We start from the raw sequence: 26908 nt of genomic DNA, 5'->3' as shown, positions 1-26908 counted from the left end.
TGTAGAAATAAGTAGAAGTACAACATTTTCCAGTATATTCAGAACATTGATATGTAGAGATATGTGATCTTGCTTCGCTCTTAAGATCTCTTCATCACTTGGACCATGTCCATTTTTTATCCGTGTATTTTTCTTATGAAAATTAAAGTGACAACAGCAGATCCTCCGTGTAGTTCTGTCTTCTTTCCTTACAGTCTTTGACTCTGTCCCCTCACCAACTGCAATTGCATTTGAAGGCATATAGCTAGTGTTATCCATGGATGTACTATGGCCAACGGTTACTTGTTTATTGGCAAAAGGCAAATTCTTATAACTGCTGTGTGAATTCTGTAACAAACATTTTGACAAGACTTACATTGACTGCTGATATGCTTTTTCCATGACTGAACTGAGATGGCAACATAAATGGTAAACATACTGACAACAAAATTATATCCTGATTTATGATTAGTTAACCAAAATTAACAAATTGATAAGGTACACAAATTTTAAATAGTAAGTATTAAGCAAGTTTATAACTACTACTTAACCAGTATGAATATTACTTGAATAGACAAGGTACACTCATTAGGAATAGTAGCTAACATTTACAACTGAGTACCTACTAACTGACATTGACTTAGTAACAAATGTATGACTACTAGTTAACCATTAGTTAACATTTATTTACAAATACATAGGTACACAAACTTTGAATAGCAAGTAGGTAACAAATGAGAAACTACTTGTTAACCTTAATGAATGTATAACTTTCTACTAGTGTACCATAAACTACAAGGTGAACATTGGTTAATCATTAGTTAACATATAGATTAGATCACATTTGAATCATTCGTAGGTAACAATGTATAACTATTTGTTAGCTAGTAGTTAATGTTACTTAGATAAGGTACACAAATTCTGAATAGTAGGTAAGTGACAAATTGGTAACTAACTACTAGTAAATTCTTAAACATGTAACTTCCATAACTACACATTACCTAACAAACAGATAAGGTTTGGATAGTAAGTAGGTAACAAAAGAGTAACTAGATATTAGAAAACCATTGTGAGTGAGAAAGGAACAACAACTTTACCATTAATAAATATGTAACTAACTACTTGTTAACATTTGCAAAGGAGTAATTTACTACCAGTTTACCATTAGCAATTTTTAACTAACAACAAGTTAACATGAATAAATCACTTACCACTGGTTAACCATTAATGATGTATAACTAATTACTAGTAAACCTTAATGAATGTATAACTAATGGCTAGTTAGTCAGTAACAAATGGTAACTAACTTCTAGTTAGCTTTACTTAAAAAGTAGACATGGTACAAAAATTTTGAACAGTAAGTAAGTAATGAATGCATAACTACAAGGTAACGAATGAGTAACTATTTTCTACTTAATCACTGGTAAATGACCAAGTTAATACTAGTTAACTCTGATGAATGAGTGACTAACTACTAGCTTAATGAATGAATGAATAACTAACTACTAGCTTACATTAATGAATGAGTGACTAACTACTAGCTTACATTAATGAATGAGTGACTAACTACTAGCTTACATTAATGAATGAGTGACTAACTACTAGCTTACATTAATGAATGAGTGACTAACTACTAGCTTACATTAATGAATGAGTGACTAACTACTAGCTTAATTAATGAATGAATAACTAACTACTAGCTTACATTAATGAATGAGTGACTAACTACTAGCTTACATTAATGAATGAATAACTAACTACTACCTTACATTAATGAATGAATAACTAACTACTAGCTTACATTAATGAATGAGTGACTATCTACTAGCTTACATTAATGAATGAATGACTAACTACTAGCTTACATTAATGAATGAGTGACTAACTACTAGCTTACATTAATGAATGAATAACTAACTACTAGCTTACATTAATGAATGAGTGACTAACTACTAGCTTACATTAATGAATGAATAACTAACTACTAGCTTACATTAATGAATGAGTGACTATCTACTACCTTACATTAATGAATGAATGACTAACTACTAGCTTACATTAATGAATGAGTGACTAACTACTAGCTTACATTAATGAATGAATAACTAACTACTACCTTACATTAATGAATGAATAACTAACTACTAGCTTACATTAATGAATGAGTGACTATCTACTAGCTTACATTAATGAATGACTAACTACTAGCTTACATTAATGAATGAGTGACTAACTACTAGCTTACATTAATGAATGAATAACTAACTACTATCTTACATTAATGAATGAGTGACTAACTACTAGCTTACATTAATGAATGAATAACTAACTAGTACCTTACATTAATGAATGAATAACTAACTACTAGCTTACATTAATGAATGAGTGACTAACTACTAGCTTACATTAATGAATGAGTGACTAACTACTAGCTTACATTAATGAATGAGTGACTAACTACTAGCTTAATTAATGAATGAATAACTAACTACTAGCTTACATTAATGAATGAGTGACTAACTACTAGCTTACATTAATGAATGAATAACTAACTACTACCTTACATTAATGAATGAATAACTAACTACTAGCTTACATTAATGAATGAGTGACTATCTACTAGCTTACATTAATGAATGAATGACTAACTACTAGCTTACATTAATGAATGAGTGACTAACTACTAGCTTACATTAATGAATGAATAACTAACTACTAGCTTACATTAATGAATGAGTGACTAACTACTAGCTTACATTAATGAATGAATAACTAACTACTAGCTTACATTAATGAATGAGTGACTATCTACTACCTTACATTAATGAATGAATGACTAACTACTAGCTTACATTAATGAATGAGTGACTAACTACTAGCTTACATTAATGAATGAATAACTAACTACTACCTTACATTAATGAATGAATAACTAACTACTAGCTTACATTAATGAATGAGTGACTATCTACTAGCTTACATTAATGAATGACTAACTACTAGCTTACATTAATGAATGAGTGACTAACTACTAGCTTACATTAATGAATGAATAACTAACTACTATCTTACATTAATGAATGAGTGACTAACTACTAGCTTACATTAATGAATGAATAACTAACTAGTACCTTACATTAATGAATGAATAACTAACTACTAGCTTACATTAATGAATGAGTGACTAACTACTAGCTTACATTAATGAATGAATAACTAACTACTAGCTTACATTAATGAATGAGTGACTAACTACTAGCTTACATTAATGAATGAATAACTAACTACTAGCTTACATTAATGAATGAGTGACTAACTACTAGCTTACATTAATGAATGAATAACTAACTACTACCTTACATTAATGAATGACTGACTAACTACTAGTTAACCATTAATAAATGAGTAACTTACTACATTAGATCCCTACTAACTATGCAAAATTTGATTACCTCATCTTTTGAGTTATGGTCAACGTAAGATTAATAAGTGGTTAGCTACTCATTCACTAATGACCAGTAGTTAGATTTATCTATATGTTAAGTCATGGTTAATTAATGATTTCTTTGTTTTTTTCATACATCAGTGGTTACTAATTGTTAGCCTTACATTTGTAAATGCTAGATATGAGTATCTCATCTGATATTAGTTAACTAGAAGTTAGTTATTCATTTGTTAACTACTTGCCATGCAAAATTTCTGTACCCTATCTATCTGACAAGTAATGGTTAACTTATTATTAACCAGTAGTTAGTTGCCCATTCGTCAATGGTCAACAACTAGTTTGTTTAACAATTGTTAATGGTTCACTTGTAGTTATTTACTCATTTATTAATTTTAACAAGTTAGTTATACATTTATTACCTTCTAATTATTCAAAATGTGTGTACCTCATCTATTTGACAAGTAATGGTTAACTGGAAGTTAGTTACCTATGTTAATAAGTAGTTAGTTTCAACATTTTTTTATGTTAACTAGTAGTTACACATTCATTATTGTTGGTAGTTATGTTAACTAGTTTTAACATATTTATTACCTACTAACTATACAAATGTTAGTAAGTTAACTACTTAATATTAGTTAATATTATCAAAAAAGTAACCAACTAATGGGTATCTAGTGGTTGGTTACTTTTTTGATAATATTAACTTTTAGTTGATTACTCATTAGTTAATGGCTATCTAGTATTTACTTTTCTGTTACCTCCTAATTATGCTAAATTTGTGTACCTTATTGTAAAGTGTTACCACAATCGCTATTATATCTGGTGTTAAGCTGGTAAAAACATTACTTAAAAGGCAGCTGGCAGGGTGTCTGAAGCTGTGATTTATACAGTATAAAACTGGTTGAAATGAAAATACATTAAAAAATAAAGACAGAATTAATTTGACCTCCATGGCATTGACTGAAAATGTTTGCCCACTTCCCAGGAGAAAAGAACAATAGAATAGATGTCATCAGCTGGTTATCCAGTCTGTCTATTATTATTCCAGGAGCATTCACTGTCACTGTGGTTTAACAGGTGTGACAAAACAGTGATTGTAAATTTTTGGCTGCGTTTCAGCCCTTAACCACACAGCAGGTATTTCTTTTCTGAGTCATCTTGGTGTCATCTTTGAGAGGTGTAGTTAAAAAGAAAACACATGCCTGTATACACTGGAAAGCCAATACTAGAGCAGAAGAGTTAAAATGTCAGAGTTGTAAAGCTCAAGGACAAAGATTTTTTAGCAAAAATGAGAGAGTGAAAGAGAATGTAACACCGGGGGAAAAGGGAAGTGAATAGACTGGACCTTCTGGTCAGACGCTGCAGGAGCGGAAGTGACGGCATTGTTTACGCAGTAGGTGTGGTGGAAAAGTAGACCAGGGGAGTAGAGGCTTCTGTGTCGGATTCTGAGCTTGGATCCAAGGTCCAGCCAGCACACAGGTAAGAGAGAATCACGGCGAATTGATGGTAGTGTTTAATGCTTTAGTCTTTAAGTGATTGGAGGCTGAATTAACTAGGTTTTATCATTTCTTGCCTTTCTTTATGCAGGAACTGAGCTCTAAAGTGTAATTTGTTGTAAACATTCACAAAGTTGTGCCATTTTGTTGTCAAAATAGATAATACCCTCTCAGAAAGTGAATTATATTTTTTCTAAATGTAATATTTTCCTACTGAACAGGGTCAAAATGAGACATCTGCTCTGGTATTGCCAGCTTATTTTGGCATTTCTTTTGATCTACACGGCAAATGCAAAGGTAGGTCTTGCTTTAATTTCTACTCTGCCTCTGTTATCAATGTCTTTCCTCTCTATCCATTAAAATTTCTGTTCTCTAATAATTCTGTTCCCTTTTCTTTATAAAACAAATCTAATTCTTAACAATTTCTTTTGTGTTGCTTTAGAAGAATGGTGTTTCCTACAGAGGTACGCTGTGTTTCATTACATGTCATTTAATCTACAATGTATGGAGAGCAAATGTGAAATTTTTTTTTTTAAATTTGAATTTTGGTATCCTCTTGTTGTTTTGTAGTGACACATTTTGGCACAGACTGCACACAGATTAAGGCTTTCTCACCTCGGGCAACCAGTGGTGTTTATGTGATCCAACCTGTCAGAGGGAAGACGCCATTTAAGGTATCATCAAAGACCACAAACTTGGCATAATGCACTACCATTGTGAAGCAGCTCCTCTTTTAACAACAGTCTGTGAACATCAGGGAAGTGAGGAGACCAGTTGCTTGAGTTTTTGTGAGAGGAGTGTTGTCCCATTCTTGTCTGATGTAGGATTCTTGCTGCTCAACAGTCTTGGGTCTTTTTTGCTGGATTTTTCATTTCATGATGCACCAAATGTTTTTTATTGGTCTGGACTGCAGGTCAGCCAGTTCAGCACCCGGACTCTTCTGTGAAGCCATGCTGTTGTGATGGATGTGGTCGTTTGGCATCAGCTTGCTGAAAATATTTGCGACCACAGAACAGTTTTCCATTTTGCCTTAATCTACTTTAAATGAGTGTTGGCTCATGGAAGAGGGCGGTGTTTTTGGATTGTGTTCACATATGGCCTCTTCTTTACATGATTCAGCTTTAACTTGCATTGGTGGATGGCACAGCCAACTTTGTTGACAGTGATTTCTAGAAGTGTTCCTGAGCCCATGCAGGGATTTCCAGTACAGAATTATTAATGCAATGCTGCCTGAGGGCCTGAAGATCACAAGCATCTAATATTGACCATTGGCTTTGTCCCTTTCACACTCTGGATTCTCTGATTCTTTTGGTGATAATATGTACTGTTTATGGTTGGATATTCAAAGACTTCACAATTTTATAATGACCACAATTTTCTGACATTCTTAGAGGCAGTCTTTCACATATTGGTGCACCTTTACTTCTGAGAAACTCTGCCTTTCTAAAATTCTCTTTTTATACCCAGTTGTGTTACTGACCTTTTGCAAAATTCTCCTCCTGCTGTTTTTCATTAGTACAGTTGCTTTTCCAGCCTTCTGTTGTCCCCCGAGCCGGCCGAGGCATAAGCGACATAAGCGGCTGCTTAGGGCCCCTCGCAACCAGGGGGCCCCCAGAAGCAAAGAAGTGAATGTTCACAAGCAGTTCAGAAGCAAACTATAGTGAGATCAGCCAGGCTGTGAAGAGGAATGGGGTTCTGAAAGTAAAAGTCAGGAAGAAACAGTGCCCCACCTCAGATTCAATAGTTTATGTTGATGTTTTACATCGGGGGATTCGTTTAACGCTGTTTTAGGCTGATTCTCAAGTCTGTCCATTAAAACGAATATTTACGTAATGTTCTTGAATGCACCACACAACAGTCACACAGCGTCTCTGCGCCAGGGAAGTGTTACAGACATGCTACACATTAACTGGAGTCCCATTAAACTGTGGTTTTCTTAAGTTTCTGTTACCAAATGACTCCACACACAGTTTAGTCTCTTCTTAGCGGGAAGCTGAGTTAATTGTTTTAGTACGGACCGGGAGAAAGGACATAAAGAGGATTAAAGTTAGCAGGCTCGCTGTCATGCCTTCTTGCACACAGACAGCAGACCACAGGGATAGATTATACGATCAAGACACGGTTTAATGAATCTATCCAGAGTACGATTAATAAAGAAAACGAAGCTTGCATCAAGCCATGATATCTGACTATAGGAGGGGATTTCATGTTAGCTGTAAAGTAAATGTTTATCATATAAAACAAGCTGACTATAGCTGGGTTTCCATTACAGTTTTTCGCAAAAGAAAAGCGATATTCCTTAAATTTCGATTAAGTACAATTGCGCTTTGAATGTCTCTCTCCATTGAGGAGAGTTTTGGGCATAGGCCTTGCAATTCTCGTAAAATCTCATCTCGCGTGAATCCGCTGCAGGGAAGCTTGACGCTCAAAACCTGTTGCGTGTTGTTACGGTTTTGGTTACATCTACGGCGGTTGCCTTTATAATGTTGAACAAAAGACGAAGGCAACGGATGATAGTTCAGAGGTAAAGTCCGTATGTATGGCAAAAGCCACACATAAGGGTAGAAATATGATGTTTAAAGAAGTCTCGTCTCTTCTTCTGTCTACGCGTACCGCCCAAGTTGTCTCAAAGTGACTGATCACGTGACACCGTACGTCACATCCCGTAAATGCGGAAAAAGTGTTTCCATTGCACTTCTGCGATATATTTCTATGTCGAAACGCCTGAAAAACCTCCTCATGAAAGCGTAAAAACTTTTTAGCGATATTTTAGGGTTTTTTCAAAATTCAGGTGTTTCTAGTTTTTTATTGCGCTATTTCGATTTGCGCATTTTCAAGTGTAATGGAAACCCAGCTTATGTTAATGTAACAGGGTTTATGGTTGAGGTTAAAAGCATGTAAAATAAATGAACTACTAGCCTTCTGTATTGTGTTTTATGGCTCTAAATACCTCTAAAATGTAATGTTATTTCAGAAAGAGGAAGATTTGTTTTAAAAGGGAAGGTGTAGGACATCCACAGGTTTATTTCTGACAGAGGTTTAGTACTAGATTATTGCACTGAAGTAAAAGTAAAGTTACTTTGGATAAAATATACTTAAGTAGAAGTAAAAGTAGTTATCTGTAAATCTACTCAAGAAAATGTACAAAGTAAGTCATTTAAAATTTACTCAAAGTACTCAGTAGCGATTTTTGATACCTGGGGAGGTTTTACAGTAAAATAGGATCTTTACTTAATGTGAAACACCTTTAAAAGAATACGAATCTATAACCAGGTTGTTGTTATAAGGTGAGACTCAACCTGAAGTCAAATGCAACAGCCGTTTTAGGATGAAATCTGAAATCATTCTCTCTCTGCTGACCGTCATGTGCTGTGAAAGTCAAACTTTAGGCCATTTTTCTTGTTGGCTGAAAGCTAAAATTGCCTCATTTTGGCTTTTAGGGTTTTTTCCTCGGTACTTAATACTTTTTAAAATGTAGTGAGGTACAATACTTCCCTCAAAATGTAGCCTATGTAAGTGAAAGTAAAAGTAGTGATTTTGAAAAGTACTCAAAAAAATACAAGCATACAAAAATGCCATTCAATTTCAATAACTTGAGTAAATGTAATTAGTTGATTTCCACTCCTGATGTCTGTGTTTTGTACGTAAATGTAAGTTATTACCATAAACACATAAAAAAGGTTGATTTTATTTTTTAGTTTGGATGCATGCTGATGATGCAGGTCTCTTAAAGAATGACTGACAGATAAGATAAAGAGGAAGAAGTCCATCTCCTTCACAAGTATCCACTCCTACAGACTTCAGGACCTTAAGGGGCTCCAGCCACCTCCTTACAGACAGTCCAGGAAAAATTCAGAAAAAAGGTAAAACCCAGAACATCCCAGCAGAGACAGAGGAGTGGAGGACTTCCTGATCTCCCAGAGACAATCACAGTCCTTTCCAGATCCACAACAGTCCAGCTCACAGCTCAGTTTACTGCATTCATGCCAGTGGGCCCAGGGATGATCATCAGTGGACTAAATAGACAGTTCATACACACTGGTCAAATACATGAGTCTAGTTCAACTCATTTAAAGAATCAACTGAGACAAATCACTTTAGGTTTAACTAAAGTAATGTAGGCAATGTTACATGTTGAATTTCTCTCAATATCTATAATGTGGTTTGAAATAAAATGAACAAAATCTCAAGTTCTATTACCTCATTTTTTTTCTCCACTGGGGTTTAGATTAGTTGTATATGTACAGATTATGTAGCATTGACTGCATCAGTAACAGTGATCAGTGGTTGGGGGCCCCCAATCAAACTTTGCTTATGGCCCCAAGTAAGCTTGGGCCGGCCCTGGTTGTCCCGTCCCTACTTTTTTTTAGATGTTTTGCTGCCATCAGATTCAAAATGAGCTAATATTTTTCATGAAATGGTCAGATGTTTCCCTTTCAACAACTGATATGATATTCATGTTTTATTGTGAATGGAATATAGGTTTATTAGATTTGCAGATCATTGTATTCTGTTTTTATTGACACTTTACATAGGGCCCTAGCTTTTTTTGGAATTAGGGTTGTAGATAAAATGACAGGACATTAAATTGCCAGGAAAAGAAAGCCATCTTACAGTGTTCAACAAATTTATTAGACCACCACCCAAAGTAAGGTTTATGCCACAGCTGCCCTAAATTAACAGCATTGGTAATTACCAAAATCATTTTTTATGTTTCTGCAATGGTTAATACACCAATATGTAGAAGCTCTTTAACCAAAATGATATTCTTAATGCTAAAATATAATGATTGTTGTTATCCATGAATTTTCAAATTTACTGATTTACAAAAAAAACTGAAAAAAGAAAAGTACATTATTTCTTGATGAATATGTCAAATTATAGTTACAGGTGGTCTAATACGTTTGTTAAGCACTGTATATCCAACAGCATTACTGATTTAAGTCTGTTTCTACCTCATTGTTGAATGTCAGATTCAGGGTGGTCTCTGTGTTTGGTATTTTCTGCTCAGGTGTTCTGTGAGATGCGGTCTGACGGAGGCTGGACGGTGTTTCAGAGACGCACAAGCGGAAAGCTTTCCTTCCACAGGAAATGGGCAGCATACAGTAAGGGCTTTGGAAACGAGAGACGTACGTACTTGTTTACTTCACTGCTGGTCATGATTTGTAATTATGACAGAAACTTAAAACCAGGTTGTTGAGGGATATGATTGAGCCTTAAGTTGTAGCTGTGAATTACATATCACAGGAGATACACGTCACTGGGAACTGGCTGATGACGAGAATAAGCCTGGCTTGAATCTTACGTGATGGCTGGGACAAGCCTCAACAGGCATAGTCATTATTGAATAAGATTTTTTTTTTAAACAAAACTTAGCAGACATACATCATCAACTCAATATTAAAGGCAAATTTGTATGCTTTCACACCTGCACAAAACTCCTAAAAATTTAAAGAATCTTCATGGTGAGTTGCATATGTCAATGTAAACGGCTGAATTTTCACTCTGACTGTACCTGAAAGTTTTTTTATGCCAAGTTTACGGATGGTCATCTGCTAAGTTTTCAATAAAATCTAAATGAACTCAGCAGGACGTCACCATGTTTCAGTCATCACTGTACCCTGGATATGCTGATGTCATAAGGCTTTAGCAGTCCTCTGTCTGTACGATTTCTATGCATCAGTCATCCATCAGATCTTTTTATAGAGAACATGACTGCACTGTTAGAGAAAGAAAACTATAAAGACATTACTCTTGTTTATATCAAAATATCTAAATATAGTTATAGAGGCAAAAAGACGCAGTGTCGAGTCGATATTATAGTGACTGTATCGACTCAAACACAACAGGCATTCACACACAGTATACAGGTTGTTTACTCTAATAGGAGAGAAGCAATACTAGACTTTATAAGAAATAAGACTTTAACCTGTTATGTAAATAGAATTTTTTTTTTCTGTAAATATAATATTATTTTGTGTAATTATCCAGAATGCAATAACACCTAGAAATGCACACATTATTTATTCTCTTATTTTTAAATTAAAAGAAAAAGGTTTATTTTCGCAGCAATTTTCATTTTAAATTCAAATAAGATAAAGCAACACATATTTCATTGAAGTAGACTTTCAAAGACTGTTGGGCAATTAACCAGCTATACAGCTGTTTAAAATAGTTAACTGACTCAGCTATACCAGTGAACAGTTAGCTACATGTATGCATCAATTGCCACAATGCAATATGGCAAGAAATTTTGCTTTGTTACTCTGCAATATGGGGAAATTCACTTACAATGACAACATACTGTTTTGACATCATTTAGCTACAAGAGTGTCAGGGATGTAATGGAAATTCTAGTTAAGTATTGCCCTATGTCACGGTAACTGCTGCTCTGCATCTGTGGAGCCTATTGATCTCACAAGACAGCTTTTACCTCAGCGAGATTAAATGTTAACAAAAAAATGACAAAATAAAATCAGCAAAAAGCAAATTCAATACTTCCTTTTTCTTTGTGATAAGTTGTGTTCAAACTGATCAGCAACTACAGAAGCAAACAGGTGAAAATGACAAATGTTGGCTTTACATTCAGTTGAACTTGATTACTTACAGACTTTAACTGTCAGCGAGACTGTGCTCATTCCTACAACTCTTATCAGTAAGGGACAGAATCTCAGCCTAGTGATTGTTCCTGTTTTATGGCTCAGTCACTAAAAAGTCTAAATCCTGCATTTGTACTCTGCTGATTACCTCCAGATGACCACTGGCTCGGTTTAAAAAAGGTTGCCCTTCTGACAAGGACCAAAAACAAGAAGTGGACTTTGCGAGTTGACCTGTGGGACCATGACAATAGAACTGCTTTTGCAGAGTACAAAAACTTTCACCTAGGCAACCAGAGGGACCAATACAAACTGCATGTGGGGAGATACAGTGGAACAGCAGGTAATTGTTTTTTTCTCTGTTTCCTATAAGCGATGTGAATTTCAAGTAATCTGAAATAGACACAAGAGAGCCTTAATCTCAATTATGCTCCTATGTACTACTTATTTGTTATATATCCAACTGCCTGGCCCTTAGTTTCAACAGCTTTGCCACTTTTGACAGACTCAGACTTTGTACATGCAAGCTCTAGTTAATGAAATCCCAGTATTCCCTACACAGCCCCCCAACTGAACCACATAGAGCAGGGGTGTCAAAACTATTGCCTGGAGCCCAAATGCAGCCCATAGTTCATTTTCAATTGAAGAAATTGTAACGAATGAAATGAAATACAGCCTGGGTCAGACTATGAAACATTTGCTTGGCTGCTCTGCACTTCTGTGGTTTTGGTAACCTAACTAAACTAAATACAGGCGATAGGCAGTTCCCACTTGACAACCTGTACAAAGCGCTGGCTTCCTGCTGCCATAATTTTTTTTGCAAATTTATCAAACCAATATAAGTATTCAGACCCTCTGCAACAAAACTTGAAATTTAGCACAGGTGGCTCCCATCACTGTTGATCGTTGCTGGGATGTTTGGACATGATTTGGAAAGGCATGCACCTCTCTAGAGAAGGCCTCACAGCTGACAATGCATATCAGAGCAAAAACCAAACCATCAAAGAAACTGCCTGCAGAGCTTAGACACAAAATTGCTGCAAGGCAGAGATCTGGGGAAGGATACAAAAAACTTCTGTTACACTGATGGCGTCCTATAGTACAGTGGCCTCCATAATTCTCAGATGGAAGAAGAGAGGTGACCAAGAGCCTGATTGTCACTCTGCCTGACCAATCTGAGCTTTATGGCAGAATAGCTAGACAGAAGCTCCTCCTTAGTTCAAAACACATGAGAGCTCACTTGGGCTTAGCAAAAAAGCAGCCGAAGGACTGTCAGACTGTGGGAAACAAGATTCTCTGATCTGATGAAACTAAGATTAAACTGTTTGACCTCAATCCTAAACTTTATGTCTGGAGGAAACCAGGCCCCATCCATGGTGGTGGTAGCATCATGCTGTGGGAGTGTTCTTCAGCAGGAGGGACTGGGAGACTGGCCAGGGCTCAGGGAAAGCAATGGAACAAACTACATAGATATCATCAATGAAGCAGTGCTGAGGACCCCAGACTGGGCAAAAGGTTTACCTTCTGACATGACAATGACCCTAACCAGGAAAAACTCTGTGAAAATCCTAGAGTGGCCAAGCCAGAGCCCTGATTTGAACCCTATCAAACAGCACTGAATTAGCCTGAAAATGGTCCATGGATGTTCCCCATCCAATCTGAGTTTGAGCAGATTTGCAAAGAAGATTGGCAGAAAATTCCCCAAACTAGTCCCCCAAGGCTGTAATTGCCTCTGAAGGTGCTTCAACTAAGTACTGAGAAAAGAGTCTGAATACTTATGTCAGTGCACTATATTTCAGGTTTTTCTTTTTAATTAATTTGCAAACTTTTCTAATATTCTGTTTTTACTCTGTCATTATGGGTTGAGTGTAGATTAATGAGAGAAACAAATGAATTTCAACAATAGTAGCATCAGGCTAAAACCACAAAATTGATCAAAGTTAAGAGGCTCTTAATAATTTCCAAATGCACATTGTTGTTACAGCAGCCACTGACAGGTGAAAGTTACATTTTTAGGTCCCAACCTTAATTTTTTAGATAAGACTTTCTAAACGTCCTCTATTTTGTCCATAGGCGACGCCCTCCGTGACCAGAACAATTACGGCTTTAGCACCATCGACCGTGACAATGACGGTTGTTCTCCATGCATCTTTGGAGACATCGCTCAGAAGGAGTGTACATTTTCAGATGGTGGTGGTTGGTGGTACAGCAGCTGTGGCTCCGCCTCTCTGAATGGTGACTGGCATCGTGCTGGGGACCACATCGGTTGGGCGTCAGGCCTCCACTGGAAAACCTGGAAAAAGCCCAATCCTTACTCCATGAGGGCTACCAGGATGATGATGAAGTCTGCATAAGAGGGCCCACGATTTTTCATGCTGGCTATAATTGTAACAAAGCAAGACCGGTGTGAGATTCTATTGTATTACAAAACTGCATTTAGGAATTGAGTATAACTCAGTTTTACATCTAATACAATACCAGTTGAGAGATTTATATTACAAGAGCAATATTCTTTACCAAGATTTTAGTTATTACCGAGGTACTTCTTTCAGAAATCACTAAAAATGATGGATATCCATAATTCAGTAAACAAATGTTCGTACAATCCTTACATTTTCAAATATGTGGGCGTTTAATTATCAGTGAAACTTATAGAAATTTAAAACATGTTCAAACATATTCATTAAATGGCATTACTTGCAAAATCAGTTTTCACCTGCTTTCATTTCCTCTACTGTCCAGCCACTGATACGTCATTACTGTTGAACAATTAAAACTTACAGTACCTATCTAGATCTAAAGCCGAGGCCAGACTACATTTTTTGTCTGTTACTATGGTTTGTATTTCAGACTAGGTGATTTGAGCCGTACTTTTTTGCATGACTTTACTGTCAAACATGATAGACTACATCAGTGGTTCACAAGGGGCCCCCCTTTGGCAGATGAAAATATTTTCAGGGCCCCTTACTCCTCACCATATAAACATGAAAAAATATGTAAATGTACAACAAACACACTATCAGTCACAATTGTTGCTTACAAAATCCTTCTTTTATTTACCACCACAACACAAAACATAAAGTGGCATGGCCCACTTTGGGAACCACTGGACTACATGGAGGTACACAATCAGTCGGGCAGGGCAAGACTACACGGACGTCATACGATATAAGTTGTTTACAGTCATGTGATCCTGACAGCCTTTAGGAATGAATGGAAAAGGAAAGAAAGTTAGTACTTTACAGCTCTAAATGGGCCTGTCTGTTGCAATTATCATCGGAAGATTTCTACGTACAGAGTATGATCCCCACACTACAAAAAAGTGATTTTTGTCCACAGTTGAACCAACTTATCTAGCGTGAAGGTGATCAGTATCACAATTGCTTCAGGCTTCCTAGCACCATCTATCTAGATCAGTAGTTCTCAGTTGGTGGGTTGGGACCCAAAAGTGGGTCACGAAACCCTTTTCAAGGGGCCGCGAATGTGTGCCTGGGGAAAAAATTGCACCAAATTGTCCATGAGATTCTATTAAACATGCATGTTTTTTCCTGTTTCATTGTTTTGTTACACCTTTTGTACTTTCTAAGGCCCAAGCTGTACTATATCTTATTAAATACATCTGATTGATCAAAATAAATCTACAAAATTTGGGTCACAATTCTACTTGAGGAGTTGATGGTGGGTCCCACGGCTCACTCAGTTGAGAACCACTGGTCTAGATGAAGGGAGACCAGAGTCTTAATGAGTCTTGTTCTGAGCAAAGAGACTAGCTGATCTCTTTAGCTAAAAAAATTACTTATTTTGTCATAAACATGCTTTTAATTGATCGGTGATGTACTATCATTTGAGTAAACTGCAAATAAAATGTGGTAAGTGACTGAGATGTTCGGGAACGAGTCTGTTCTACCAAATGGCTCTTTAATGTGAGCCTTTGTTGCTTGCTCCCATTTAAGTGTCAGTTTTTTTCCTCCATTTTTTGATGTTATTTACATCATGTTGGTTGCCAAATGACAAGCTGTTTGGAAGCCAAACAACCATCTCTACTGAGCTGAGCCAAATGATCGGAATCTCTTAAAAGATCCCATCACAAGGAGGAAAATGGATGGACGTCTGCTGAGAAAACATGGGCAAAATAAGAGCTTAATGTGCCCAACTGTGGCAAAACTGTACTGAACCAAACCAGACTCATAACATGGTCTTTTGGTAGTATTTCTCTTTGTAGAAATCATGTCCTGCCTCCCATCGGGAGTTCTCAGCTGCTGACGTCATCTGTGAAGAACCTATTAACAGCTCTGTATTATATTTGCTTGTCTTTCCGGTGAATGATACGCTAATTTGATGCATACTGCTACTGGCAGTGACTCACCAGGTTGCTGTAATGCTTTCTCTTACCTACATTTCACTTTTTCAATCAATCATGGTTATCCCTTATAACGTCATTAAGATAGGGATTTTTTTTGCAAGTAAGGGAATCCCTACCGTTGTCAGGTCAGGATATAATCATGCTCAAAACATGCAGTCAGACCAAAAGCATAACTATTGTGGACATATGTAGGACAGGAGAATATTGATCATATTCTTTACGATGGGACATTGTGGGTGAATATTGTGTGACAGATGGTTGGCCAAAGTCATCTCCCAGGCATCCACCATTTGCACTTTAAGTCCTCTAAACACAGCTCTGAGCACCTTGTCCTGCTGAAACGTGTACCAGTCACTGTAGCTTAAAGCCAAGTCCACTGTCACCTCTCTGAGGTTCGCTGTCTTGATGACCACCAGTGTGCCTGGAGCCCTGTTCAACAGATGGACCACCGCTCTGCGGATGCTCTGGAGCCGTCTGATGTAAAGCTCAATCGGGAAAGGGTCAAAGTGGGCCCAGATACCAATAACTAAAACAGTGTTCGGACCGCCAAGTAACTCATCCAGTTCATTGGCAATGAAACGTAGCAGACTGGTTGGGACATAGATAAACTAAGAGGAGGACCGTGGACGTGGTATGTCACCAAGATGTCTTTACTTTCTCCCCCCATATCATGTAAGGTCCTGTTTTCTTTGGACTATCCCGGATTAGCTCCTGAGCATCTGAAAGAAGAACAGATTAAGTGTGTGATATGAGCGAAATGAAACTGTTTTCTAACATCTCTGTTGATTGATGACTACCTGATAGTAAAGCATCAAGGAACTCAAACCACTGCCTGATGGTGGAGTCTCCATACAGGTGGACTTTCTTGCCGCTTAGGCACTGCCTGATGGCAGAGGAGTGGTTGAATTGGTGGGCTTTGGCGCCATCTAGTGGTCGTCATACACCCTGGTAGTAATACCCAGAAAGTTCAGACTTCTCACTGACTCTGGGCTGATCTGAGAAGATTTTCAAAGGATAAGAGTTGGAAATGAGTGTTACTGCCAAGACATTCAGCCCTACAAGCAATTCAACTTGGTGATTTGGTAGAAAAACTATGAACATGTGAGTAGAACAAACAAGTTAAAGGCTGATCACAGTGGGGTACAAGCTGTCAGGGGACCTAAATAAAGTAAGACAAAAATATAAAACCAATATAAAGAATAAAAAAATAAAACTAGGGCTATTCCCTACTTTATGTCACATTTGAAATTCCATTACTTTGCATTTCAAACTGTTTTTGTTTTATTTAAGATTCTTGTACTTTCTTAAACTAGGGGAATTGAGAAAACATAAAAAATAGAATATGACATGAACTTGACCAAAGAAAAAGGAACTTTTTCATGGATAAAAAGATAAAATAATGGCAACAGAAAAAGTGGAAGTAGTGAAATGAGACATTAAGGACTAATTTTACATCACTGTGGCTACCAGGGGATAGAATACAGGTAAAGTTTCTAAAGTCTGATTTAGTAGACAGCCTACATACAGCACGTTCATTCAGCCTGAGCTCACAGCTCGTTCACGTCATGTGTTTGCTTGTGTCTGTGCCGTTTCAGTCAGACTCACCACTCTGATCAAAGCTAAAAACAGACACATCCATCACATGAACCAGTTAGATTATGGAGCTAGAACTGAGAAAATAAATCTGCATCCTCTACGTTTCAGACAACACTCTTTTCTTAAAGTTTTCCTCTGAGTCCTTAACACGTTTGATTAACAGTGATCTGATCCTGAGAGCTTGTGAGTCTGCTCAGTGATGCTGCTGACCCTGGGTCAGTCTATCACACACACTGAGCACAGCAGAGACGCTTTTTTTATTAACAAGGTTGCAAATACAAACAATGGTGACACTGAGCTCTTAGACACACATACAAAACCAAAGCACAGGTGCATGTTCAACACAATAAGATCAAATTGCAAGATGGAAATTTGAATTAAATATGTAAGCAAGATGAAATAATAATAAGATTAGTTTGTATTCTTCTAGAGTGTCCAGAAGTTGTCTTGCCTTTTTGTTTGTCATGACTTTAAGGGATTAGTTAAGGACAGTTATAAAGAAAAGATGAGGACAGAACAGATAGACCCCTTACAGTAGAAGACAGAAAGGGCTTGGGTTGAATTCCGTTTTGAGGAATCATGAAACAGGAAATAAAAGAAAAAGTCAAAAGAGAAAGAGTGAAGAGGAAGTGAAGTCACTGGTTTTAAAATCAGGTGAAGACAAAGAGAGGCAGAAGATGAAACTGTTGAAGAGGATAGTTACAGAGAAGATGAAGACAGCGGAGTTGACAAGAGTTGATGCAACTTAAATACATATAAACTTGATCTTTAACGGTAATATCATGGTCAAAAATCTAAAGACTCTTTTTTTAATATATTTTCTTCTTTCAGTGGAGCAAACTTCCATCCAGGAGTAAAAGAGTGGAGCAGATAGAGAAAGAGAGAGATAAAACACACTTCTTAGATGACTCATCCTGTCTACCTTTTAGAATGTGGACAAACTTCTGTCTTTAAACACTTTTTTTGTATTTCACAAACTGTCCTTCTGTGATATGGTTTTGATGTATGCTGTTTAACATTTTTGAGGCTGACATAAATACCATGTCTGACAACTAGCCTGATAAACATATATTTATCATGCCATTCATGTTTAAAGCTGCTCTTTTCCGTACCAACGTCAGGCTCTTTGAGGGTTCCCTTGCTCAAGAATCAAAACAAAAGATCTCTTTCCTACATGTGTAAAAACATGGCACATTAATGTCAGATTCAGTAATGGTCAAAATGACAGCTCCAAGACAATGACGCTAAGATATCTCAATTGCCCCAGCCGCACGGACACAAACTAACGCAGAATCATGATGCCATGGTACATTTATACTTTCCTACTCACAGCAAACTGATATTCTCCCAAAAGCTAGGGGGCAGTGTCTTCAAAAATCATGTCTGTAGCATGTCTGCCATGTGTGCTTTTGCAAAAATTGTGGAGATCTGCGTAGCCAGGTAAAAATCTGCCACACGGAAGCCCATGAGGGGGCCTGTCTGAGAATTTTGTTCGATATGCAATTACTCCAATGATGCATGAAGCATAGAACAGGCTTCACAAGCCACCACAGTGGGTACTTTGTCCTATTTTGTCCTGTTAGGAGGCCCCAAAGCAGGACGCTTTTGTGATGACTTCCTTACAGCACAATTTTGGTCAGACATAAATACCTTTTTTGGTCAGAAACATTTTCTCACTCCTCATCATGAGATCTTCTGGGGGCTCCCTACTAAGAGCAACAAAGAGATGTCAACCCACCTGGAGCTTCTACTCTTCTAGTTCCCGGACCAACAGCAGCAGACTCCAGCTGGTCATTGGACCCCTCCACCTGTCTGAAGTTCTCCAACTTCCGTTGGCTGCACCATCCACAACTAAATCCAGCCGATCATCCGGTTTAGATCAGTGTTTCCCAAACATTTTTCCCTGGAGCCCCCCCTACATGTACCTAAGAAATGTGGGGCCCCACTCAGGACCCAAGAGAGAAGAAAAAGTGACACACTTCTGCCAAAAATCAACATAGATTTTAATTGTTTCACTTATAAAACCCTAAAAAGGCCTTCCCTTATTGAAAGACCTTTGTATAAACTACCAAGTAGCTGCTTTTTCATGGTTTTAGTCAATATTTGCAAACCTAATTTTGGCAGCCTCGGAGCAGACAAAGCCTTGTACCCCCATAAGATCTTTGGCATCCCCCCAAGGGGTCCTGGACCCCAGGTTTGAAACCAATGTTTTCAACCATAACCGACACTACCAACTCAAGTCCCAAAGCTTCAGCTTTCCTCAGATCAGACCCGCTCAAAGCAGCCACCATCTTCTCTGTATTCATCTGCTCAGTTCCTCTTAAATTCATCCTTTTCATCCGCTCATCCCTCCATCCTAGGACTCTTACCTTCCTGCCTTGGCGCTTACCCCCATCCTTTTATCCCTCCATTCCTCCACCATTTCATTATCTCAATGTTAAACTGTTCAAACCTATTTCTGACTAGCATGGTCTTTGTTAGTGAAGAGTAGTTTTAGAAACTAGGTTCCGAAAAAAAGGCCACGCCTCTACCTAGTCCCATTTCCAATACCCAACATATATAAGCCTAACCTTGCAAAGCAGATGGATACACCTGTTTCCTTGTTTTTTACTGGCGAATCCATCTTGCAAAGCTCCTATCTGAACCGTTTAGGCCTGGTTAGAAAGAGACAGGACCAATCAGCGACGAGGGGCAGTACTTTCAGGCGCAGCAGAGTCATGATGTAAACAAGCAGCAAAAGGGCTGATGCAATTATGGCAGAAGAGCTTAGCATGGATGCTGCTAAAACACCAGTTTTATCAGGACCTGATGACATTTCTTTGTTAAAAGAACAAAGAACAGCAGTGAGTTGCTTTCTTTTCAAAAACAACACAAGTCGAGTACTTACATGTCTACAGGTGATAGTTTAGAACCAGTTACCATGGTGATATACCCAGGTTAAAAGAGACCCAGCTTCATTACAACCCAGGGTTTAAGCCTAACTGACTAGGATTACCCCCTAATATCACCTAATGGTACATGCTCTTTGAGGCCCAGCCAAACTGGGGGCCCATGGAGGTCAGAAAATTCATGATCCACTACGATCCACTATAAAGTTAAGCTGTGATCACTATATTTTAATTTTTAACAGAATATAACCACTCTTACCAAAGCAACAAAACACAAATTTAATCTATTTTTTATGCTGTAGTAGAAATATAGTCTTCTTTAAAATGTAAACCCCTTTCCTATTAATTGGTGATGTTAACAATGTGGATGGGCACATTGATCTAAACCATTTGGAAAGTGATGTTAGACTTAAAAGCTAGGCCATGATGTGCACAGATGTCATGATGCCTGAAAAAGTGGAGACAAGTTTAATGAAAAATAAGTACATAAATTTAAACAAGGGCAGAAATAGGTACAAAATGGCAATAAATAGAAACATGTCCAAAAAACAGCAAAAATGGATAAAAACTGGCAAAAACAAATTACAAACATGGGGGGAAATTGGCAAAGATGAGAGAAGAGCTACGGAAGAGTATTAGGGCCACTGAAAAAAAAAATTGAGACGAAAATTTTTTTTTTACTTGTGAGAAAAAAGTCAGAATTCTGAGATTAAAGTCAGAATTCTGAGAAAAAAGTCATAATTCTGAGATTAAAGTCAGAATTCTGAGAAAAAAAGTCATAATTCTGAGATTAAAGTCAGAATTCTGAGAAAAAAAGTCAGAATTCTGACTTTATTCTTCAAATGAAAAAAAAGTCTCCAATTTTTTTTTTCAGAATTCTGAGATTAAAGTAAGAATTCTGACTTTAATCTCAGAATTCTGACTTTTTTCTTACAAGTGAAAAAAAAATTGTCTCAATTTTTTTTTCAGTGGCCCTAATACTCTTCCGTAAAGAGCAACTAAAATTGGCAAAAGAAGAAAAAAAAAACACCAAAGTTTACAAGTTTCAAATCAGTGAGGTCCATAAATCCATCCATCAGTCTATCCATGCGCATATAAATACCCAGAATGCATTATTTCAGTTCATCAAATTTGCAGGATTATATTTGATACCCATATTTTCCAGGCGTCTGCATGCTCTTCAGGATAATTTTTTCCTTGTAAAACAGATGAATACCATTAGATACATGCTGCTCACAGATAATCCACCAGGGGGCAGAAGGCATGCACCACAGCCCCTTTGAATGGCACGGTGATATACGCCTGGCTTTTTAAAGGAAAATCTGGCCAATTTTGAATAGGATGAAGGAAATTAAGAAATTCAGTTTTTCAGTGAAATGTGCAATGTTTAAAGCAATATTTCCTCTTGTGCATACTAAAGCAGAACTACCAAAAGATTTGACAACCTAATCAAATATATTTTGTAAGGAAATTTTGATTCTTATAGGTGCTATTATTTTTACATGCAGTCTGTTATACAATTACATTTTAATTAATTTACAGTTATTTAAAATAAATGAGTAAGTTGATGTTTGCATGGGTCTCCTGTACATAATTTTAATTTCTCAACACATTTTCATGAAGAAAGTGATTCATATAAAAAAAAAATTAATAATTTTCATAATCATCAGGTGTATTTTTAGACAGCAAATAAGCTCTGAATGTGTACTGTGCCTATGAGAGGTATTCAGCCCCATGGATGTTTTACCATTTTACTGATTTTATTACTCAATCTTGGTGGATATAATTTGGCCTTATAACAAAAAAAAAAAAAAAAAAAAGAAAGATTTTTTTAATTTAATGAAAAGGAAAACATCCAAGGGGAAGAAATACTTTTTATAGACACTGTATGCAACATGTTGAAGCTGATGAAAGACTGCTGTTATCATGACTTTGCCTCTGATAAGCCAAAGAAAAGTCAGACAGATGGATCTTTTGCATTTTGTTTTTGCATATATTTTAATTTTGTAGACTTCTCTACGTTTGGCCTGACTATTGATGCAAAGTATGTTTTACTGAGATACCGCGTTTGCTTTGTCTGTCAAAGCACTTGGCAAACATCAGTTTTTTTTACACTTGTATCACCTTAAAGAAAAAAATCAGTGTGAAGGTTATGTGAGGCCACCCTCAGAAATGCCAGGGAAGAACAGCTTTATCGTTCTGGTTGTTCCAGGAACTGGTTGAGATAAAATCTGGCCTTGGAAAGGAACAACACTCAGTCCACCACACACACAAACGGGGGTCTAATGGGAGCCAAGAACTGCTTGCTGAACATCTGTATGATAATTAGGACAGCCCAACCTCTGAGCTGTCAAAGAGTGACGTAAATGAGGTTGTTTTGAAGGATTTTGGGAAGAATCAGGGTTTTTCTGCCAGATTGGACAGAGCTCTCTCTCTATGGGCCTCATTCATCAAAGCATTAAGAAGAAATTAGCTCCTAATCCACTTACAAAGTTCAACAGAGATTCTGACGTTTACATTATATTTCTTATCATTGATTTCCTTTTAGCTAAGAACAAAATCTAAGAACACTAGAAACTTAATCTGGGTTGTTTTTACTACACTGCTGGGTAACTATTGGAGCAGTGTCATGATGGTGTAATCAAACACAGCAAGTTTGGTTGTTTGTTTAACCAGATGGGTTAAAATTTAAACCAAAAAGCTGGGACAAATTTTCTGCCTTTCTGGCTACGTCTGTTGATTCTGCTACATGAATAAATGGAACAACCTGACATGCCAGATGGATGGAAAACCACTGAAAGACAGCGTTTTGGAAAGGGCAGAGCCAGAGCCAAGACGAAGTTGTGTCTTGACACCTGCTAAACAGCTGGTTTTTACACTCGAAATAAACTGGTTTACAGCCTGGTTAAAAAAACAAAACGTGTCTCATTAGCTAATGTCTTCATGTGCTCTCACTGTACAGGGGGTGAATGCTTTTCTATCACAATGGTTTAGATAATATTTAGGAAAAACCTCACTGCGGCCTGATTGGCATGTCTCATTTAAATGACAGATATCTCGGCAGGCAGAAGCTACATTTCAGTCAGTCCGCCTGGGCAATAAATCTTTCTGTCAACCTAAGGTATTCCATGTAAATGTCAACCAGATGTTGGGGATGCATAAATGTGAGTGGGAGACATCTCTTCTTGGTTCACAATCTGAATACACCAACTGTTTTGTCTCCATGTGTATAACCAAGCACATCTTTCCTAAAACAATTGCGTCATAGCCTAATTAACCTGGTATGCGTGAGCCCAGCCTACAACAACAATAACGGCAGATTACATGATGTGTTCGTGTCATCTGCTCCTCTACTACCATAATGAGCAATGAATGGTAATGGAGAACAGCATATGCCAAATGTTCTTAGATCCATTGCAGGGTGCAACTACAACAGCAGCCAGAAGAAAGTTCTGGGTAATAGGAAAGTTTGGTTGCACTCATTTCTGGTGCAGTTCTCTTGGCAGTGTTCTAGCTCCACTTTCATGCCTGGCAAATATACTACAGTGCTTTCAGTTGTTTTGAATGGCTTTATACTTATGTAGACATTTCTTGAAATTTACAGAAAACTTTTTAAAAGAGATACATTGCTATCATCATCATGTGGACAAGGCCTTACTCTGATCTCTACATCCTTCAACTCCTACCCCAATCCCTTGATCCAATGATCATTACGTTAATTGCAACATCCCTTAACTCAAACCCCCATCCTTTGATTATTCTCTATATCCCCCTTATCCAACAACCCCATCTCTGAGCCCAATATTCCTCGACTCCTACCTTCATCCCTCAAACCTTGCCTACATCTCTCCTTCCCATGACTCCTACCTAGATCCCTGCATCACTAAATTTTTAACTTTCTCGCCTCTATCCCTTGACCCATTCTCTAACCCCCTCATCCCATGACCCTAAACTTGATCCCTACATCCCTTGAACGCCACTCCTTGCCTACATCCTATAACTCTAACGTCCTTTAACTCTTACCCTTATTCCTCACCTTAATCCCTCGAGTCTTTCTCTAATCTCCTCATCCCATAACCCTTACCTTCATCTCTTTTATCAACCTTATGAATAAAAATTAACTTCAGGCAAGGTAAAAAATCTCTTCATAGTTTCAGATATTGGGGTGGCCAATCAATTTTTAAGGGTAATCCTGGCCACTTGTAGGTTTCGGCCCCGCACAGATTTTAAGCTATCTAGATATCATGTTACTGTCTAGATCGATGGACAGATAAAAAGCTAGAAAAGATAGAAAGACAGAACACTTACTCTTTTGTTCCCAAGGGAACTGTATTATATCTTGGGTTATCAGGAGTTCAGTGTCACAGCTGCATCCAGTTTTTCTTCTTGTCACGACAGATCTATAATTTTTTTAAGGCAGGATGCTGATGTTCCAGGTTCCTCGTCGGGAGATGGTTAAAACATGCTTTGGCAAGAGGAAGTGCTGCTCAACTCCCCACCACTCATGATGAAGCAATCGTAAGCACAAGCACTGACATTAAGTGAAGGGTCACATGAGGTTATAGTACTAAAACAGACCCAAAAGGTGAAGTATGTCATTATTTTCTTGAAGCCTTTGTGTTCATCACATCGTGGCCTTAGTGTGATTGGGATACAGGTGTTGGACAGTCAAAACCGTGTGTTGACCATAAAATTTTCTTGCAAATCAAACAAATCAACCTGCAATTTCAAATATAGTGATGTTTCTAAGCAGTTTGAGGCAAGACAGTCCAGCTGCAGACCTCCACTCTCATTTGGCTCCACGCTGAGATCCCCTCCAGCGTCAGAAGGAAGTGACGTCAGGATATGAAGTAAAAAATACAAAATAAAACTGAGAGCATTGCCAAGTCAGTTTCATGATAACAATTTTTAGTTATAGTTATTTTTATATGATGGTGATTTAAGTGATTCAAGTATCGTTCAAGACGTTTTTACGTTAGGCAGGCATATTTTATCATATGCAATTTGTGTTAATGTTTCATGCATTTTCTTATCATAAAAATGGTGCTGTAGCCAATGGGAGCACACGTTGATGAAGAGTTAGCATGTGGCAACCAAAAAGGGTTAACAGGGAGCCCACAGGATCTCATCTAATAAAGAATCAAAGACAAAGCAGAGCGATCAGAATGTTTCATTAGTAAGATAACACCCACATCCAGCTAACTAAACCAAGAATCTGGAGGAGTGTGGCCATATAGTGGAGAATCAGGAGCACATGGGCAAAAACGTGACAGGCGAAGCTGGCGGACTGCCGCTGCTAGGCTAACAGTAGCCCATATTTAGGGTGGACATGAAAGGGAAACGGTATGCCCAGAGGAAAACACAGCAGATCCATAGGCAGGTAATAGTGGTCTTCACAGGTGTCATGGCAGCCGCTACTTGGACATAAAAGTGGAGGAAAAACCCCAAAACACTCCTGCAGTGTTGCGCCATAATCAGGTGCACAAAATCACAATCCATACTGGTCCAGCTAATAATGGCCACTGACGGGGCACCAATCAGAGCAGGCACCATGGAGAAATGGAGCATTTGGGGCTTTTCCATTACACAGCGCTGCTTGGCTTGGCTTGGCTCGACTCAACACGGCAGCCCAGCGCAGCAGGGGGTTTTGCTTTTCCACCATAGCCGAGCTAACCGTTTGAAGGTACGTCTAGAGCTGATGACGCAGTGTTCTGAGCCCTCCTCGATCCCTCTACATTATCTGATCTGAATGACTTTACATTGGGTTAAAGCAAAAATCAAACTGTACACCGACAGCGCTGCAAGCTGCTCTTTTCTTACTCTCCCTCCCTCTCTTTCCCCCTGTTGTTTTCTCCCACTTTTCCCGCTATTAATAAACAAACAATAGTTGGCGCTTATAACCAAAAGGAGAGGATTTTCCTGCATAATAGTTAAAGAACAATCTCCTTATTATTGGTTTGTGGGTCTCTAAAGAGCAGTAAATGAACACAATCATATTTTTGGATTGGGCAGTGAGAAAGGCATGCTTTACTACCGCCACCTAATGAGTTAAAGACAGACTCTGTTATGGAGTAAATGTTTCAAACATCTCCTGCATTTTATTTTTTGATAGTCTAGAATTGTCTATAAGAAGAGGAAAGGGTCAAACTTTGGTTATTAGTAGGTGCAGAAAAAGGTGTCTTCCTGGATCTGCGCCTGCTCCTTCCTGATTTCACTCATGTGTGAGAAGCTGTGTGCAATTTTCCAGCCGTAGTGTGCACAAAAATCTCAAGTTTTGGTCTTGTGTCAAATATTTAAGTCATACAGTGAATGCTGACACTGCTGAAACAGAGTTAAGGACAGCTGGAGCAGAGGCAGGGATAAAACGTTTCTCCCCCATCTCCCCGTGGGGTGAAAATTGATCATGGAGGGGTTATCAGTAGCTGAGGGGGTGAATCCCTCCAGCAAAAATCAGACCTAGAGAAGCGCTTCCACGTCAGCGTGGCGCGCTTGAAGGTGGGGCCGGCCTTGCTTTGGCACTGCTTGTGAGCAGGGCCATTGAGCAT

General features: G+C 37.8%; 2 protein-coding genes across 3 annotated transcripts; one reads left to right on the top strand and one right to left on the bottom strand.

Annotated features, from left to right (window-relative positions):
- The first annotated feature begins 4826 nt into the window (after positions 1–4826).
- LOC121505692 (angiopoietin-related protein 5-like) lies at positions 4827–14153 on the top strand. Of its 2 annotated transcripts, none has more exons than XM_041781201.1 (7): positions 4827–4903; positions 5142–5217; positions 5366–5384; positions 5491–5594; positions 9932–10049; positions 11674–11859; positions 13590–14153. In XM_041781201.1, the coding sequence occupies exons 2-7, from the start codon at positions 5149–5151 to the stop codon at positions 13868–13870; spliced, it is 777 nt and encodes a 258-aa protein (XP_041637135.1). In that variant the 5' UTR covers positions 4827–4903; positions 5142–5148; the 3' UTR covers positions 13871–14153. The 2 variants fall into 2 exon arrangements, with proteins under 2 accessions (XP_041637135.1, XP_041637134.1); XM_041781200.1 differs by having other exon boundaries at positions 5363–5384.
- Positions 14154–14620: 467 nt separating this feature from the next.
- LOC121505794 (NXPE family member 3-like) lies at positions 14621–26908 on the bottom strand. The gene is made up of 5 exons (XM_041781348.1): positions 26820–26908; positions 17485–17498; positions 16674–16805; positions 16534–16598; positions 14621–16487 (listed from the first exon to the last, which is right to left on the bottom strand). Exons 1-5 carry the CDS (start codon positions 26906–26908, stop codon positions 16053–16055), a joined length of 735 nt encoding a protein of 244 aa, XP_041637282.1. The 3' UTR covers positions 14621–16052.

This window comes from Cheilinus undulatus, linkage group 23 (genome assembly GCF_018320785.1).
Source record: "Cheilinus undulatus linkage group 23, ASM1832078v1, whole genome shotgun sequence".
NCBI classification, from domain to species: domain Eukaryota; kingdom Metazoa; phylum Chordata; class Actinopteri; order Labriformes; family Labridae; genus Cheilinus; species Cheilinus undulatus.
This window is presented reverse-complemented; position numbering and strand designations above follow the sequence as displayed.